Source organism: Caretta caretta, chromosome 3, assembly GCF_965140235.1.
Source record: "Caretta caretta isolate rCarCar2 chromosome 3, rCarCar1.hap1, whole genome shotgun sequence".
Taxonomy (NCBI): Eukaryota; Metazoa; Chordata; order Testudines; family Cheloniidae; genus Caretta; species Caretta caretta.
This window is the reverse complement of record NC_134208.1, coordinates 147034741-147053844: the sequence shown is the minus strand read 5'-3', so window position 1 is coordinate 147053844 and position 19104 is coordinate 147034741. Positions and strand designations below refer to the sequence as shown.

General features: G+C 43.6%; 1 protein-coding gene across 3 annotated transcripts in view; it reads left to right on the top strand.

Moving 5' to 3' along the window:
* RMDN2 (regulator of microtubule dynamics 2) overlaps positions 1 to 19104 on the top strand; it is a 73559-nt gene that overhangs the window by 45529 nt on the left and 8926 nt on the right. For 2 of the 3 annotated variants that reach the window (XR_007355715.2, XR_007355716.2), the window contains exons 9-12: positions 238 to 322; positions 772 to 965; positions 6679 to 6732; positions 6834 to 6915. Coding sequence is in view for 1 of the 3 variants with exons in the window: in XM_048843618.2 (XP_048699575.1) it covers positions 6679 to 6732; positions 6834 to 6914 (135 nt within the window). In the remaining 2 variants the exon portion in view is untranslated. Of the gene's footprint in view, positions 1 to 237; positions 323 to 771; positions 966 to 6678; positions 6733 to 6833; positions 6916 to 19104 lie in introns of those variants that run through there. The other variant, XM_048843618.2, reaches the window with a different exon arrangement.

Genomic DNA, 19104 nt, shown 5'->3' with positions numbered 1-19104 from the left:
TCAGGCAAGAGTACCAAAAAGCCAGGGAGGTGAACAGGCACTCTGGGTTACAGCCCTATACATGCTGCTTCTACCGTGAGCTGCATACAATTATGGGGGGTGACGCCACCACTACTCCACCACTGTTCGTGGACACCTGCAAGGGGTGAGTAGCACGGAGCGAGGAGGAGGAGTTTTTGGAGGAGGAGGAGGACAGTGCACAGGTGGCAAGTGGGAAATCCGTTTTCCCCCCTCCAGGAACTATTCTTAATGCTGGAGACAATAGCCTCCCCTCACTCCCAAGGCATGCTCCTGGACCATGACCCTGGAGAAGACACTTCTGGTGAGTGAGAGCTTGATTGGAGCCATGGGGTGGGGGGAAAACCAGCTGCGCTGGGGTGTTCGTGTTTAGTTTAAAGGGCTTGTTCATCCCTGCTCAGAGCCTCATCGGAGCCACATGGCGGGGGGGGGGGGGGGGAGGGAGAGTAGGGTGTTGTGTGAAGCGATCATCCCAGAGAGCCTGGCAGTTTGAAAGCATTGAAATGAATGTGGAAGAAGCAGAACCCCGTGTGCCCCTAAGGCTTACCATGGCTGCCTGCAAGCTGAATTCTGTTGCCCGATCGCATGTGATGGCTTACTCACACCAAAGTGGCAGTCACTTCAGTATAAGAGTGTGCAGAAAGAACATGTGTTGTGTACTATGAATTGCCTGTTTCACTGAGAAAGAGTGTCCTCTTTGTTCTCTAAAATGTATCTTTTAAAATACTATCGTCCCTTTTTCTCCTCTTGCAGGTGCAAGTGTTTCAACGTGGCCCCTATCTACTCCGTCCCAGAGGCTGGTCCAGATTAGAAGGCGGAAAAAACGAACTCGGGACAACATGTTTGCCGAGCTCATGCAGTGCCCCCCCACACTGATAGGGCCCAGCTGAAAGCGTGGAGGCAAACAATTAATATGAAGAGAGGAGGGACGCACGCGATGAGAGCAGGCAGGATGCTATGGTCAAGCTCATGGGGGAGCAAACTGACATGCTCTGCTGTATGGTGGATCTAATGCAGGAAAGGCAGCAAGGCCACAGACTGCCGCTGCAGCCCCTGTATAACTGCCCTCCCTCCTCCCCAAGTTCCATAGCCTCCTCACCCAGACGCCCAAGAACATGGGGTGGAGGGAAGGCTACGGGGACCCACACAGTCAACCCCAGGGGATTGCACAAGCAGCAGAAAGCTGGCATATCTGAAATTTTGATTTGGTTTCTGGACTTGTCCTTCCCTCCTCTTCCACCCCCCTAACCTAATACTCCCTCCCACTCCCCAGTCTAGCTCGGGGGCAGGTAACTTTGAGAAACAAACACAACAGTCATACCGTAGCCTGGCCAGTCATGAAACTGGTTTTCAAAGCTTCTCTGATGTGCAGCATGCCCTGCTGCGCTCTTCTAATAGCCCTGTTGACTGGCTGTGCAAAACTGGCCACCAGGCAAGTTGCCTCAACCTCCCACCCCGCCAGAAACGTCTCCCCCTTAACTCTTACAGATATTGTGGAGCACACAACAAGCAGCAATTACAATGGGAATAATGGTTGTGCTGAGATCTAAACCGAGTCAGTAAACTGCGCCAGCGAGCTTTCAAACGTCCAAACGCACATTCTGCACTTGCTCAGCCTATAGTTGAACTGCTCCTTACTACTGTCCAGGCTGCCTGTGTATGGCTTCATGAGCCATGGCATTAAGGGGTAGGCTGGGTCCCCGAGGATAACTATAGGCATTTCAACATCCCCAATGGTTATTTTCTGGTCTGGGAAGTAAGTCCCTTCCTGCAGCTGTTCAAACAGACCAGAGTTCCTGAAGATGTGAGCGTCATGCACCTTTCCTGGCCATCCCACGCTGATGTTGGTGAAACGTCCCTTGTGATCCATCAGTGCTTGCAGCACCATTGAGAAGTACCCCTTGCAGTTTACGTACTGGCTGCCAAGTTGGTCCGGTCCCAAGATAGGGATATGCGTTCCATCTATCGCCTCACCACAGTTAGGGGACCCCATTGCAGCAAAGCCATCCACTATGACCTGCACATTTCCCAGAGTCACTACCCTTGATAGCAGCTGGTCCATGATTGTGTTAACTACTTGGATCACAGCAGCCCCCACAGTAGATTTCCCCACTCCAAACTGATTCCCAACTGACGGGTAGCTGTCGGTTGTTGCAAGCTTCCGCAGGGCTATGGCCACTCGCTCCTCAGCTGTGAGGGCTGCTCTCATTTTGGTGTCTTTGTGCTTCAGGGCAGGGGACAGCAAGTCACAAAGTTCCATGAAAGTGGCCCTACGCATACGAAAATTTCACAGCCACTGGGAATCATCCCATACCAGTCTGTGCTTGTTTCCCGGGCCCAGAATCGGCGTTCCATGGCATGAACCTGGCCCAACACCACCATGATCTCCCAATTGCCACATGCCATGCTTCTAGGAACATCTGTGTCCATGTCCTCATCAGTATAGTAATCGCGCTGTCATTACTTCCTCGCCCGATTTTGCAGGCACTGCACATATTGCTGGATAATGCGCGAGGTATTTACAATGGTCAAAACTGCAGCAGAGATCTGAGCGGGCTCCATGGCTATGGCACCTGCATGGGTAATCTTGGAAAAAAGGTGCGAAATGTAGGAGAGCAGAGTGGCAGCGGAACAGGTGCTGTTCGGTTCACGATAGCCATTAAAAGGTGGGAAAAGGTTGTCTTCTGTAGCTTTCACGGACGCGGGAGCCCAGGACAGACAACATGGAGAAGCTTGGTAGCGCGGCAAGAGCGGGAGAGCAGAGTTGGCGGCGGAAGCTGTGCTGCTCGGTTCACGATGGCCGAGCAGAGTTGGCAGCGGAAGTGTTCGATGAGGAAGAGAACGAGTAGATACTAGAGATTACGAGAGGAAATGTGAGGTGGATTCATAGTAGCAGGAGAGCAGCGGTGCACCGTCTGCTGAAAGCAGTATGGCATCTGCACGCCAAAAAGGTGCAAAACGATTGTCTGCCATAGCTTTCACGAAGGGAGGAGCGACTGATGACACACACCCAGAAACACCTGAGAGAATGTTTTTGCCCCTTCATGCACTGGGAGCTTAACCCAGAATTCCAATGGGTGGCGGGGACGGCGGGAACTGTGGGATAGCTACCCACAGTGCACCACTCCGACATTCGATGCTAGCCTCAATACTGTGGACGCACTCCGCCCAATTCACGGGCTTTAGTGGGGACACAGAAGACTGAATGTATAAAATCGCTTCCGAAAATTCGAATAGAATAAATTCGAAATAATTTTGTACTGTAGACGTACCCCAGGCTGTAGAAGTGCATGAATTCTTCCGTCCTAAGTGCAGGACTCTGCACTTGTCTTGTTGAACCTCATCAGATTTCTTTTGGCCCAATCCTCCAATTTGTCTAGGTCACTCTGATCCCTATCCCTACCCTCCAGGAGGTTCTACCTCTCCCCCAGCTTAGTGTCATCCATGAACTTCCTGAAGGTGCAATCCATCTCATCAGATCATTAATGAAGATGTGGAACAAAATTGACCCCAGGGCAGTCTGCTTGATACCGGCTGCCAGCTAGACATCAAGCCATTGATCACTACCCATTGAGCCTGACGATCTAGCCAGCTTTCTATCCACCTTATAGTCCATTCATCCAAACCGTACTTCTTTAACTTGCTGGCAAGAATACTGTGGGACACCGTATCAAAAGCTTTGCTAAAGTCAAGGAATCAACTTTCCCCATATCCACAGAGCCAGTTATCTCATCATAGAAGGCAATCAGGTTGGTCAGGCATGACTTGCCCTTTGGTGAATCCATGTTGACTGTAGCTGATCACTTTCCTCTCCTCCAAGTGCTTCAAAATGGATTCCTTGAGGACCTGCACTATCATATTTCCAGGAACTGATGTGAGGCTGACCGGTCTGTAGTTCCCTGGATTCTCCTTCTTCCCTTTTTTAAAGATGGGCACTATATTTGCCCTTTTCCAATCGTCTGGGACCTCCCCTGATCGCCAGGAGTTTTTAAAGATAATGGCCAATAGCTATGCAATCACATCAGCCAACTCCCTCTGCACCCTTGGATGCATTGCATCAGGCCCCATGGACCTGTCCAGCTTTTCTAAATAGTCCTGAACCTGTTCTTTCACCACTGAGGGCTGCTCACCTCCTCCCCATACTGTGTTGCCCAGTGCATCAGTCTGGGAGCTGACCTTGTCTGTGAAGACAGAGGCAAAAAAAGCATGGAGTACTTCAGCTTTTTCCACATCATCTGTCACTAGGTTGCTCCCCCATTCAGTAAGGGTCCCACACTTTCCCTGACCACCTTCTTGTTGCTAGCATACCTGTAGAAACTCTTCTTGTTACCCTTCACATCCCTTGCTAGCTGCAACTCCAATTGTGCTTTGGCCTTCTTGGTTACACCCCTGCATGTTCAAGCAATATTTTTATACTCCTCCTAGCCATCTGTCCAAGTTTCCACTTCTTGTAAGCTTCCTTTGTGTGTTTAAGCTCACCAAAGAGTTCTCTGTTAAGCCAAGCTGGTCACCTGCCATATTTGCTATTCTTTCTGCACATTGGGGTGGTTTGTTCCTTTGCCCTCAATAAGGCTTCTTTAAAATACAGCCAGCTCTCCTGGGTTCCTTTCCCCCTCATGTTAGCCGTCCAGGGGATCCTGCCCATTAGTTCCCTGAGGGAGTCAGTCTGCTTTTCTGAAGTCCAGGGTCCATTTTCTGCTGCTCTCCTTTCTTCCTTTTGTCAGGATCCTGAACTCGACTATCTCATGGTCACTGCTGCCCAGGTTGCCACCTTCTTCTACTTCCCCTACTAATTCTTCCCTGTTTATGAGCAGCAGGTCAAGAGGAGCATGGTCCCTAGTTGGTTCCTCCAGTACTTGCACCAGGAAGGTGTCCCCAACACTCTCCAAAAACTTCCTGGATTGTCTGCACTGCTGTATTGCTCTCCCAGCAGATGTCCAGATGATTGAAATCCCCCATGAGAACCAGGGCCTGTGATCTGGAAACTTCTGTTAGGTAGTTGTCCAAAGAAAGCCTCATCTACCTCATCCTCTTGCTCTGGTGGTCTATAGCAGATGCCCACCACAACATCACCCTTGTTGCACTCACCTCTAAACTTAACCCAAAGAGACTCAACGGGCTTTTCTCCAGTTTCATACTGGAGCTCTGAGCAATCAGACTGCTCTCTTACATACAGTGCAACTCCTCCACCTTTTCTCCCCCGCCTGTCCTTCCTGAACAGTTTATACCCATCCATGACAGTGCTCCAGTCATGTGAGTTACCCCACCAAGTCTCTGTTGTTCCAATCCCATCCTAGTTCCTTGACTGTGCCAGGACTTCCAATTCTTCATGCTGATTTCCCAGGCTTTTTGTGTTTGTGTACAGGCACCTAAGGTAACTAGCTGATTGCCCTACTTTCTCAGTATGAATCAGGAGACCTCCCCTGTTGCATCCTCCTCCTTGTGTTTCCTCCCTGTATCCCACTTACCTCAGGACTTGGGTCTCCATCCCCTTCTTGAGCTATTTTTCAGATTTATTGGACAAACACATTTTTCCTCAATATCAAGCTTGCTTTTTTCATGTCCCTACTTTGTTTAAAAATAAACACAAATTCCTGTATTGTTGGACAATACGTATCTACATCTACACTACCACCCTGCCTATATAACCAATGTTTATTCTATTTAAGGGTCACTTTCCACTAAGTCAGTGGAAAAACTCCCATTGACATCAGTGGACTTTGGCTCAGGCTCCAGTGCTGTAAAGTAACTGTAGTTTTAAGTGATCTTCTGCACCTGTCTAATGCCTGATGATAAATGTTTGTGCATTTTTTTTCCACAGTACCACCAATAACAGCGAATGTTTTGGCCTAAGAAATAGCAGCAATAGTAAATTCCGCTGAGATACTTCATAACTACTGTCCTTATGGTTACCAATTATTTTGTAAAGTGTTCAATCATCATTAAGATTTGCACATCTCTTGTATATTCAAAAAGGGGTAATATCTGTGGCTCGTGCCGAGATAAGATTTTTTGAATACATGTATCCAACTCTGCAGGGCATCAGAGGAGTCTATCCAGAGCTCTTACAACAAAGTTAGCATTAGGGGAGTCAGATGCTCCCAAATATATTTTAAAGACATCTTGAACCTTCCCGGAGAGAGGGTGAAGAAGAGTGTGGAGACACAGATAAAAGAGGGAAGGAGAAGAGGGGAAGGGTGAAAAAAATCGATAAAGCAACTGTGCATAGTTCTTGCTCACTTGCCTAGAGTGAGCAATGGTTTCTTGGTTATTTGACAGCAGAGTAAAATACCACTTTTTAAAAAAAATTATCTTCCACCTGGTATGAATGGGTGAACGCTGTTGATTTTGTATCTGGGGTGATGCATTTTCTTGATCCTTTTACAAGCGTTTAAGAGACAGAAGCCCCAGGACTTGAGCAAAGTCTCAAAAAACTACTTTTCCAGCTTTTGCGTGTTAACCATAAGAATGTTACATGTATATATTTTTTAAACAGTGCTAAAGGAATTATGGAGCATTGGTATGAGATGATTCAGACAGAAGGGACCCAGTCTAAATCTTTGAGGAAGCTTTATGCTTTATTGGAAATTGAATCTTGATCACATTAGTCTCATCATGCTATATTTGTATTTCTGTTGTTTCCTGTATTTTATTATCCAGGCTGAAGAAATGCATCCTGGATATTCCAAATACAATTATGTGTTTTTGGCAAAGGTAACTAAAACAGTTTACTTTAAAAAATATATATATATAATTCATAGAGTCTGGTATTATAGAGGGCCTGGTTAGTTTTTACACAGTTTTTTTTCTTTCAGTGCTACAAAGATCTTGGCCATAGAAGCAATGCACTGAAATACTGTGATTTTGCATCATCAGTGTTACCAGTTACCAATGAGGTAAGTACCGAAAGTGACAACAAGTTTCTGTTGTAATTGTTGTCCTCTCTTTGGCACTCATCACTGTTGTGTCCAAATGCACTATGGTAATAAAGCTACACCGCTTTACCTCTTGAAGGTGAAACCCTCCTCCTTTCTTTTTAAGCCAGTTTATTACAATAGTTGATTGCATCTGTGTGAAATATCTTACAAAATGGTTGTTTGGGAAGCTTCCTAAAGCTTGCTCTAAAGAGTCTGGTTTACGCCAAAGAGTTGACCCATTTGTAATTCATCTATTTGTATTAAACTAACTTAAGCTCAAACTGTTCCGTGTGTCCACACTAGCCATTCTTGTTACCCAAACAGTCCAGGGCACCCCAACTTTACCCTTCTGTGGGCTCAAGGCGTAACCCAGTTAATTTAGGCACCCTCACCCTTTCCCAATTCCTAGGCACCTATCCTTACCCAGTTCCTAGAGCTCAGGGCCACCCATAGAGCTCAGGGCATAACCTGGTTAATTTAAGTACCCACCCTAAGGCTTAGAGTGGGTTTGCAGGGCCTGATACCGGTGAAGGAGCCTTACAGAATAATATCCTTAACCTCTATTTATTAACAGTTACCAAAACAGAATACACACGCTAAGCATACAATGCTCATCACTCCCAATAAGGCAGATGAACTTTTCTTAGTGGCCAGTCAGGGATCAGGTCATCCGGGGCTCCTCCACCTTCTGCACAATATAGCTGACAGGCTGTTGAAGTCTGGCAGCTCTGATCTTGGACTATGTCCTGGAGTTAATTTCCAAAGAACTTCCTTTTGGACCCCCGTTTATATAGTTAAACTTGAGTCCTGCTTAGCTGTACCATAATCAAAGTGCTACAAAACAGTATTTTCCACCAATCCTAGCCCATTACAAAACAGTTCTTTAACCAATCAGACCCCACCACCTTAATGGATATAAATAAATCTTGCAAAATTAGTTATGTAACAGACAGAAACCATACAGCTAAACAATAGAGAAGTGGGGACCATAAAGGCAAAACAATAAAGAAGTATAGATTTCACAGTCACATCTGTTGATGAGTGATTCCTTGCCAGACAGAATGCTATCAAACAAAGTTTTCTTTAACCATCTTAAGATCTGTTTCTTTATCTAGTGATGGTCAGCACTTACGACAGGAGCGCCTTCTTAACAGCCCAATGTTACATTGTTTTGATGCGATTTACATGGAATGTGGGGATGTGACTTTCTGCTTCTTAGCTCATGGCTGCTGCTGTCCTAATGTGGCTGCAGAAAAAGGCCTCAGACCTTAAATGCTGCAAAGTTTTGCCCCACGTCCACATTTGCACTGCCCTAAATAATGTCGGTCTCAGTGACTCTGGATTGTGGATTTCTGGTTCTGCTTCTAAAAGCAGTGTACTCTGGAACCCGGTGATTCTGCAAGACCACCAGTGCATTGTGGGTCAGTAGCAGAAGGAGGATAAAGTTTCAACTTGTCTTCAGCCACAGTACTATTAAACTAGTACAGTCTGAACCTGTTACACCTGCTGAAGAAAGTCTGTTCTAACTGAATATTAGATCCTTTGTTGACCATTTGGAGTGCTTTGGTATGTGGACACAACGTGTTCTATAACTACCCTAGAGACTTCAACTGGTTTAATTTCTCCAGTGTAGACCAGGTTGTGGCAATAAAATCCATACATATTCTCTGATCTCCTGTAGAAGCAAGTTCCACAGTTACAGACCTTCCACTGAAAATGCCTTAATGTCCTAGAGCGTCACAAGTTCAAACCTGAGCTTTGTCAGCCTAAGACCCCACTGTGAGCATAGCAGATGTGGTGGGACAGGAGAGAGATATAGAGGTGGTTCCTGAGAGGAAATGGCCGTATCCCATTCAGTTCTTGAAGTTAAGGAAATAAGACCTTTAAGTGGCCCCATAGTTTGATTGATAACTGTGTCAAATGTTCCTGCTCAGAAGACAGACCACTGCCTGCTGCACCAAGAGCAGCTTCTGGGTGGGCCTTAGTATCAGCCAAAGTTAGGGTATATTATAATATATTAAATATAATAAATCAACCATGACATTTTCTGGTAATATATATTGGTACAAATATTAATATTAATCTCCTTAGCAGTGTTTCATTCTTTACTTAATGCTAAGATATGCCTTGAGTTTATCTTTTTTTTTATACTAAAGTTAAGAGGATCTGTCATCAGTTAGCAGAACACAGTAGTACACAGTAGATCTGTCATCAGTTAGCATTACACAGTAGATTGTAGAAAAATCAAGACCACAGGCTTTGGGGAACAGTTTGTAACTGAACTGGTTTAAGCAGAGACAGTTTAGCATGTCTACATTAGTCATAGAATCATAAGACTGGAAGGGACCTTGAGAGGTCATCTAGTCCAGTCCCCTGAACTCATGGCAGGACTAAGTATGCTGAATGGTTTTGCCCCCATGTTCCCCCTTGTGCTATCCACATGATGTTGCAATGAGCTCTGGGTGAAAAAGTAGAGGAAATCATTTCAGATATTACACAGTAAAAATGCATCAAAATAGAACAGACAGATCCCAGAAGGTTATGGTGGGCACACGATCCCTCAAATACAGCAAGCCAAAAGGATCAATTCTCTTCAAGATATATGTGAAAACTGGTTAAAGAAAGCTTGAGGCAAACAGCACTATGTTAAAATGCACTAGAGAACATTTGGACACCAGCAACGTCTACATGGACCAGCTAATGCTCAGCACGTTATTGTGCTTTAGAAATCACACCCTGTAGAGCGCAGCACCCCACTGTGTAGACAAGCCTAAGAGTGGGGACCAATTGAGCCCCTCTTAGCAACAAAATACTTGTTCAACTAAAACACTTAAATGATTCACCCTCTTCTGTTTTGCATGATTTTAAATATATCACAACATTCTGTCCCTGGATTGTTGTTTGCGTGACTTGGCTTTGTTTACATGTGAAATGTTTTGGATTAGATTTAGAAGAAAGTCCAGGAAAAAGAGACATTGGGGTCACAGTGAGTAATGCAGTAAAACCAATGTGTGTGATCAAACAACAAGCAAAGTCTGTGAAACAAGTAAATATAATGTAGAGATTTGAAAGATGAATTGTGCCAAATGTCAGCTCTAATTACATCTGAATTAGAATATTGTGGATTATTCTGTTTATTGAATAAGGGAAGGACTATTATTGAAATTGGAAAAAATGTGATGGAAAAGCTCCTGAAATGATTCAGGGTTTGGAGATTAAGGTGGGAAGAATATCTAGTCAGATTACTTTGGGGAGGGAAGACGTACTGAGAATGCAGAGGCTCATGGAAAGAAAATAGTAAATAGATACCAGTAAAGTTTCTAAAGTGGAAACAGATCTGAAAATAAGGAGGTCATAGATTGAAGATGGAGAGGAGGAGAAGCAATTTAGGCAGAATGTATTCAATGTGAAGGTTACTTCAGTATAATTGTGCAGTCTCAAAGTTCATCATATGACACATGGCTTAAGATGCTGTCACAGTCATGCTAGAAATCTGTCATTTCCGTCTGTAACCCTCTTCTCAAGTGGTTTAAAATGTCAATTCAGCAGGGGAATTCTTTGATTATACTTTTTTTAAAGATTGGTGGTTCTTGAGAAATATGTACATTTATATAAAAAGCAGAAGCATAATATAATAATACTGTGGACAACACTATCATCCTACCTGTCACTCAGGCCCGTAACCTGGGTATCATCTTTGCTTTGAACCTCTTTCTAAGTCCTCATTTCCAGGCTGTGTCTAAGTCTTGAAGATTCTTTCTGTGTAACATCTCTAAAATATGACCTTTCGATTGATTGATTGATCCATCCATCCATCCAGCTAAAACCTTTGTCCAGGCTCTCATCTCGTGTCTTGATTCCTGTGACATCCTTTTCTCTGCTCTAAGGTCTACAGAAAGCTTGACTGCAGTTAGACAGCTGGTGTGCTGAGACCACTGCCTGTTGTGCTGATAAATATTATTGTCTCATTGTTTCCCAATGCTTCCCCCCCGCCTGTTGATATCCACCTGTTTGTCTCTTGTCTTGTAATTAGATTGTGAGCTCTTTGGAGAAGGGACTGTCTCCTTGTTCTGTGTTTGTACAGCACCTAGCACAATGGAGGTCTTGGTCCATGACTGAGATTCTTAGGTTCTATAATAATACAAATAATAATAGACTAAGGGCTAGATCCACAAAGGGGACTTAGTCTCAGCATTGCAATGTCTAACATTTAAGTCTCCTGCCACCTAATGGAATTCATTCTCAAGTTAGGCAGCTAGGCTCCTATACAAAGCATGGGGAGAGTTAGAAGCCTAATGGGAGTCACAAAGGCCACTATGTGGACAAGGAGCTGCTTAAACTAGCCTGTAGGAAATACTGAGGAGGGAGATGTGTCCTAAGCCCCAGCCCTCAAAGGGACTTAGGCGCTTAATACTGGGCCAGAAGGAGGTGCCTCATGTACTCGGGATTCACAGCCATGAACCCGCTCCTGGAGTTAGGTGCCTAAGCCGCGTCATCCTCTTTCTCACAAAAAATGGAGGAGGTGGTAATAGTGGCCTTCTATTCAATATCCCAGTGGCTAGAGCGCTCACCCAGGGTACGGGAGACCCCGATTCAAATCCCCACTCTGTCTAATTTGTATCAGGGATTTGAACCCAGATCTCCACCCTCTCAGATGAGTTCCTAACTACTGCTTTCTGAGGTGGGAATCTATCCTGTGGAAACTGTTCCACTTTGTACGAAATAGTTAGATATTCACTGGACCAGGGACTGGAACCATCAGGTGAGTGCCCTAACCATTGGGCGAGAGAGCTGTTCTCTCTCTGTTTAAGTATTTCCTACAAATTGGAACAGCTTCAAAAGCAAGAAAGAGTGACCCACCCCAGAACACCTTAAAGCCCAGTGGTTAGGCGCACACCTGGGAAGGGAAAGAGATCTTGCTCCACATCAGGCAGAGTAGGAACTTGAACCCTGGTTTCCTAGATCTTGGGTGAATTCTCTAACTTCTGACTATGAGGGTGCCGCTGTTGCCATCACCACCTCTTTTTCCTGGGCTGCGTTTTTGGTGGATGGGTGGGGGCAATCTGATAGGTGGCTTCTGAGGATGCCTACTGGATTGGGCCTTGCAGGTGAGATAGGTAGAAGAACACCTACTTTGTGTATAGTCACCAAGCTGTTTGGCGTCATCAGGAGACGTTACCAGAGGAAACTTAGGTGCCTACCAGGTTAAGCAGCAATTTAGTGGGTATTTTGAGGATCTAAATTTTGGGCTTAGGTACCTAAAGTGGCAGTTAGGTGCCTAGATCCCTTTGTGGATCCAGCCCTAAATGACAAATTTCTGGAGTGGTGCAACAATGGGTTTTAAGTAATAAGCACTTAAAGCTGTTTGTGGTGCAATTTATACTGCTGCATAAACACTAGAAATAATAGTCAGTGATGGCCTGATTTCTCAGAGCTGCTGAGCACTCACAGCTTGCACTGAGTTCTGTGCGGGCTACAGGTACTAAGCATCTCTGAAAATCAGGCCATTCTCATATTCACGTTTGTCCCTAATGAATTTTGATCCTAGAAAACATAGGCCCAGATCTTCAGCTGGTTTAAATGAACATAGATCCAGGACAGTAGTCACATCCAAATATCCTCTTTTTCTCTGCTCTCCCTGCTACCGAATATGCACTTATTCCCAGGGGGCCACTTCCAGTTGGGAGCATCTCTAAGTAGACAGGTTTCAAAGTAGCAGCCGTGTTAGTCTGTATTCGCAAAAAGAAAAGGCATACTTGTGGCACCTTAGAGACTAACAAATTTATTTGAGCATAAGCTTTCGTGAGCTACAGCTCACTTCATCGGATGCACGAAAACTTATGCTCAAATAAATTTGTTAGTCTCTGAGGTGCCACAAGTACGCCTTTTCTTTTTTCTAAGTAGACAATATCCCTCATGAAGGAAAAAAAATTCAGTGGGCCAGTTTCAAACTGGGAGTAATTCTTCAAAGGGGGCACAAAAGAAGTCTTCAAGTAAAATGACAAGCTACTTCTCAAAGAGAATTTATTATCCTTCACGTTCATTGTTCCTATAAGTCCCTATATCTTGAGGTTTTGGAAATGGGCAACTTGGCATCTCTGAACAGGGGGCCACAATCATATACACAGTTTTTTTAAAAGCAAGGGAATACACGAGTAATGTCACAAACTAGATTTGGGGGTTAAATTGGTGGTACAGCCCTATTTTAGATTTCTTTGCCTTTATCCCCTGTACTAAACAGAAGGCTTTGATGAATCGTATGGTCTTCCATAAATCTCATATTGTAAAGTTAGAAGTGCATGAGACGTTACGTTGTCCTGCTTGTCTCTGGTAGCTCTCCAGGTGGATAACCTCAGGGTCCAGGGAAACATTTGCCCTCTCAATAAAACAGGTCCTAATGTGCAAGACTGTGAACTATAGTTGAATGCATAATGGCTGCTCTGTTTAGCCAGTGGTCATTACGCTACCATTACTTTGAAATGTGCTCTGAGGAACTGAGTGTGTGAAAGGCATTATATAAATTCTGTCCAAAGCAGATGTGGTGAACTACCTAAATGAAAACAATACTTTTTGAAATCTTGGGAGAAAAATGCGATAATTTAATTTGAAAATATGAACAGTCATTTGAAATTTAAAAAGGAGGTGTGAGTTTGTATATGCATATAGTATTAAAAATACAGTTCTCAGCAAGCAAAGGAGGCCTAGTGTTGCAGAACTGAAAGCACTGATTCCTTGTTTTTAACAAAGAATCTTGTATATTGTCAGTGGTGAAACTTGTAGCAGCAAGAACCTAAAAATATAGTTTTAATATGTCCAAGTATAAAAAGCAAAACAAGAAAAATAACTTGCTTTTATATCCTCCATGTGGGCCACAGTGAAGATACCATGCTTGTCTATTGGGAACAATGAATTCATCGCTAAGCAGTATAATAAAAGATTTAGTAGCATGTTACCCGAAAAAATTGGAAGGTTCCAATCATCCATGGCCCCATATAAAAATAAACGTGAGGAACTGTGGTTATAAACGCCTGCCTCCCCTATCCCCCAAAAAAGAGTTGTCATTTCAGAAGAGCTGAAAACAGCAAAGCAGGAAGAGCTATCCATTTACACTGGAAGATGTATCCAATCCAGACAAAAATTATATTAAACTGGAGTTAAGATGGAGACTATATATAAGTATATTAATGGTGGTACAATGTATTGGCATACTTTAGTTATCAAAAAACTACTACTAAAAACACAAGAAATTCAGAATTAAGGTTAAACGTCAAAGAAACAAGGAGGGTGAGGTAATATCTTTTATTGGACCAACTTCTGTTGGTGAGAAAGACAAGCTTTCAAGCTACGCCTGAAGAAGAGCTCTTGTGTCGCTTGGAAGCTTGTCTCTCTCACCAACAGAAGCTGGTCCAATAAAAGATATTACCTCATTTATAATCTCTCTTAATTCCTGGGACCAACATGGCTACAATAACCCTGCAGACATTAAAGAAACACACATTTGAATGTTATAGAAATGCACAATGAAGATATTGTCAGGAGACCGGGTCTGAGGCGTTCATGCCTAGTGGTCAGAGTCCAAATGCCAGAGCCCTGGCTCAAGACAAGGCCAGAACCAGGGTCGAAGGTCAGAACTGGAGTCAGAAGCCAAATGACAGAGCCAATGGTAAAGACCGAGTCAGAATCAGGAATCAGAGCTGAGGATCAAAACTGGATTACTGGGGTGTCCGGGAAGAACATAAGAATGGCCATACTGGGTCAGACCCAAGGTCCATCCAGCTCAGTATCCTATCTACTGACAGTGGCCAATGCCAGGTTTCCCAGAGGGAGTGAACCTAACAGGTAATGATCAAGTGATCTCTCTCCTGCCATCCATCTCCACCCTCTGACAAACAGAGTCTAGGGACATCATTCCTTACCCATCCTGGCTAATAGCCATTAATGGACTTCACCTCCATGAATTTATCCAGTTCTCTTTTAAACCCTGTTATAGTTCTAGCCTTCACAACCTTCTCAGGCAAGGAGTTCCACAGGTTGACTGTGCGCTGTGTGAAGAAGGACTTCCTTTTATTTGTTTTAAACCTGCTGCCCATTAATTTCATTTGGTGGCCCCTAGTTCTTATGTTATGGGAACAAGTAAATAACTTTTCCTTATTCACTTTCTCCACACCACTCATGATTTTATATACCTCTATCATATCCCCCCTTAGTCTCCTCTTTTCCAAGCTGAAAAGTCCTAGCCTCTTTAATCTGTCCTCATATGGGACCCGTTCCAAACCCCTAATCATCTTAAAAAGAAAAGGAGTACTTGTGGCACCTTAGAGACTAACCAATTTATTTGAGCATGAGCTTTCGTGAGCTACAGCTCACTTCATCGGATGCATACCGTGGAAACTGCAGCAGACTTTATATACACACAGAGAATATGAAACAATACCTCCTCCCACCCCACTGTCCTGCTGGTAATAGCTTATCTAAAGTGATCATCAAGTTGGGCCATTTCCAGCACCAATCCAGGTTTTCTCACCCTCCACCCCCCCCACACAAATTCACTCTCCTGCTGGTGATAGCCCATCCAAAGTGACAACTCTCTACACAATGTGCATGATAATCAAGTTGGGCCATTTCCTGCACAAATCCAGGTTCTCTCACTCCCTCACCCCCCTCCCAAAAACCACACACACAAACTCACTCTCCTGCTGGTAATAGCTCATCCAAAGTGACCACTCTCCCTACAATGTGCATGGTAATCAAGGTGGGCCATGTCCAGCACAAATCCAGGTTTTCTCACCCCCCCCCCCCGGATTTGTGCTGGACATGGCCCACCTTGATTACCATGCACATTGTAGGGAGAGTGGTCACTTTGGATGAGCTATTACCAGCGTGATAGTGAGTTTGTGTGTGTGGTTTTTGGGAGGGGGGTGAGGGGGTGAGAGAACCTGGATTTGTGCTGGAAATGGCCCAACTTGATGATCACTTTAGATAAGCTATTACCAGCAGGACAGTGGGGTGGGAGGAGGTATTGTTTCATATTCTCTGTGTGTATATAAAGTCTGCTGCAGTTTCCACGGTATGCATCCAATGAAGTGAGCTGTAGCTCACGAAAGCTCATGCTCAAATAAATTGGTTAGTCTCTAAGGTGCCACAAGTACTCCTTTTCTTTTTGCGAATACAGACTAACACGGCTGTTACTCTGAAACCTAATCATCTTAGTTGCCCTTCTCTGAACCTTTTCTAATGCCAGTATATATTTTTTGAGATGAGACCACATCTGTACGCAATATTCAAGAGGTGGGCATACCATGGATTTATATAAGGGCAATAAGATATTCTCCATCTTATTCTCTATCCCTTTTTTAATTATTCCTAACATCCTGTTTGCTTTTTTGACTGCCGTTGCACACTGCATGAACGTCTTCAGAAAACTATCCATGATGACTCCAAGATCTCTTTCCTGATTAGTTGTAGCTAAATTAACCCCCATCATATTGTATGTATAGTTAGGGTTATTTTTTTCAATGTGCATTACTTTACATTTATCCACATTAAATTTCATTTGCCATTTTGTTGCCTAATCACTTAGTTTTGTGAGATCTTTTTGAAGTTCTTCACAGTCGGCTTTGGTCTTAACTATCTTGAGCAGTGTAGTATCATCTGCAAACTTTGCCACCTCACTGATTACCCCTTTCTCCAGATCATTTATGAATAAGTTGAATAGGATTGGTCCTAGGACTGACCCTTGGGGAACACCACTGGTTATCCCTCTCCATACTGAAAATTTACCATTTATTCCTACCCTTTGTTCCCTGTCTTTTAACCAGTTCTCAATCCATGAAAGGATCTTCCCTCTTATCCCATGACAACTTAATTTACATAAGAGCCTTTGGTGAGGGACTTCGTCGAAGGCTTTCTGGAAATCTAAGTACACTATGTCTACTGGATCCCCATTGTCCACATGTTTGTTGACCTCTTCAAAGAACTCTAATAGATTAGTAAGACATGATTTCCCTTTACAGAAAGCATGCTGATTTTTGCCCAACAATTTATCTTCTTCTATGTGTCTGACAATTTTATTCTTTACTATTGTCTCAACTAATTTAGCAAGAATTTTTAATGACTCTGTAAACTCAGGGGTTGTACTGTATGATTGAAGAATTGCTAATATAGTTCCTATTTTTAAGAAAGGGAAAAAAAAAGTCATTTGGGTAATTATAGGCCTGTTAGTTGACATCTGTGGTATGCAAGGTCTTGGAAAAAATTTTGAAGGAGAAGGTAGTTAAGGACATTGAAGTCAATGGTAAATGGGACAAAATACAACATGGTTCTACAAAAGGTAGATCGTACCAAACCAACCTGATCTCCTTCTTTGAGAAAGTAACAGATTTTTTAGACAAAGGAAACGCAGTGGATCGATTTTAGTAAAGCATTTGATACCGTGCCACATGGGGAATTATTAGTTAAATTGGATAAGATGGGGCTCAATAGGAAAATTGAAAGGTGGATAAGGAACTGGTTAAAGGGGAGACTACAACGGGTCCTACTGAAAGGTGAACTGTCAGGCTGGAGGGAGGTTACCAGTGGAGTTCCTCAAGGATCGGTTTTGGGACCAGTCTTATTTAATCTTTTTATTACTGACCTTGGCACAAAAAGTGGGAGTGTGCTAATAAAGTTTGCGGATGATACAAAGCTGGGAGGTATTGCCAATTTAGAGGAGGACAGGGATACCCTACAGGAGGATCTGGATGACGTTGTAAACTGGAGTAATAGTAATAGGATGAAATTTAATAGTGAGAAGTGTAAGGGCATGCATTTAGGGATTAATAACAAGAATTTTAGTTATAAGCTAGGGATGCATCAATTAGAAGTAACGGAGGAGGAAAAGGACCTTGGAGTATTGGTTGATCATAAGATGACTATGAGCCGCCAGTGTGATATGGCTGTGAAAAAAGCTAATGCGGTCTTGGGATGCATCAGAAGAGGTATTTCCAGTAGGGATAAGGAGGTTTTAGTACCGTTATACAAGGCACTGGTGAGACCTCACCTGGAATACTGTGTGCAGTTCTGGTCTCCCATGTTTAAGAAGGATGAATTCAGGCTGGAACAGGTACAGAGAAGGGCTACTAGGATGATCCGAGGAATGGAAAACTTGTCTTATGAAACTTGTCTTATGAAAGGAGACTCAGGGAGCTTGGTTTGTTTAGCCTAACTAAAAGAAGGTTGAGGGGAGATATGATTGCTCTCTCTAAATATATCAGAGGGATAAATACCGGAGAGGGAGAGGAATTAGTTAAGCTCAGTACCAATTTGGACACAAGAACAAATGGATATAAACTGGCCACTAGGAAATTTAGACTAGAAATTAGACGAAGGTTTTTAACCATCAGAGGAGTGAAGTTTTGGAATAGCCTTCCAAGGGAAGCAGTGGGGGCAAAAGATCTATCTGGCTTTAAGATTAAACTCGATAAGTTTATGGAGGAGATGGTATGATGGGATAACATGGTTTTGGTAATTATATATTCATGGTAAATAGGCCTAATGGCCTGTAATGGGCTATTAGATGGGGTGGGATCTGAGTTACCCAGGAAAGAATTTTCTGTAGTATCTGGCTGATGAATCTTGCCCATATGCTCAGGATTTAGCTGATTGCCATATTTGGGGTTGGGAAGGAATTTTCCTCCAGAGCAGATTGGAAGAGGCCCTGGAGGTTTTTCGCCTTCTTCTGTAGCATGGGGCACGGGTCACTTGCTGGAGGATTCTCTGTTCCTTGAAGTCTTTAAACTACGATTTGAGGACTTCAATAGTACAGATATAGGTGTGAGGTTTTTTTTGTAGGAGTGGTGGGTGAAATTCTTTGGCCTGCGTTGTGCAGGAGGTCAGGCTAGACGATCATAATGGTCCCTTCTGACCTAAATATCTATGAATCTATGAATTTGCCCGGTACAGACGTTAGACCTACCGGTCTGTAATTGCCGGGATCACTTCAAGAGCCCTTCTTAAATATTGACGTTACATTAGCTATCTTCCAGTCATTGAATACAGAAGTGGATTTAAAGGACAGGTGACAAACCATAGTTAATAGTTCCGCAATTTCACATTTGAGTTCTTTCAGAACTCTTGCGTGAATGCCATCTGGTCCCAGTGACTTGTTACTGTTAAGTTTCTCAATTAATTC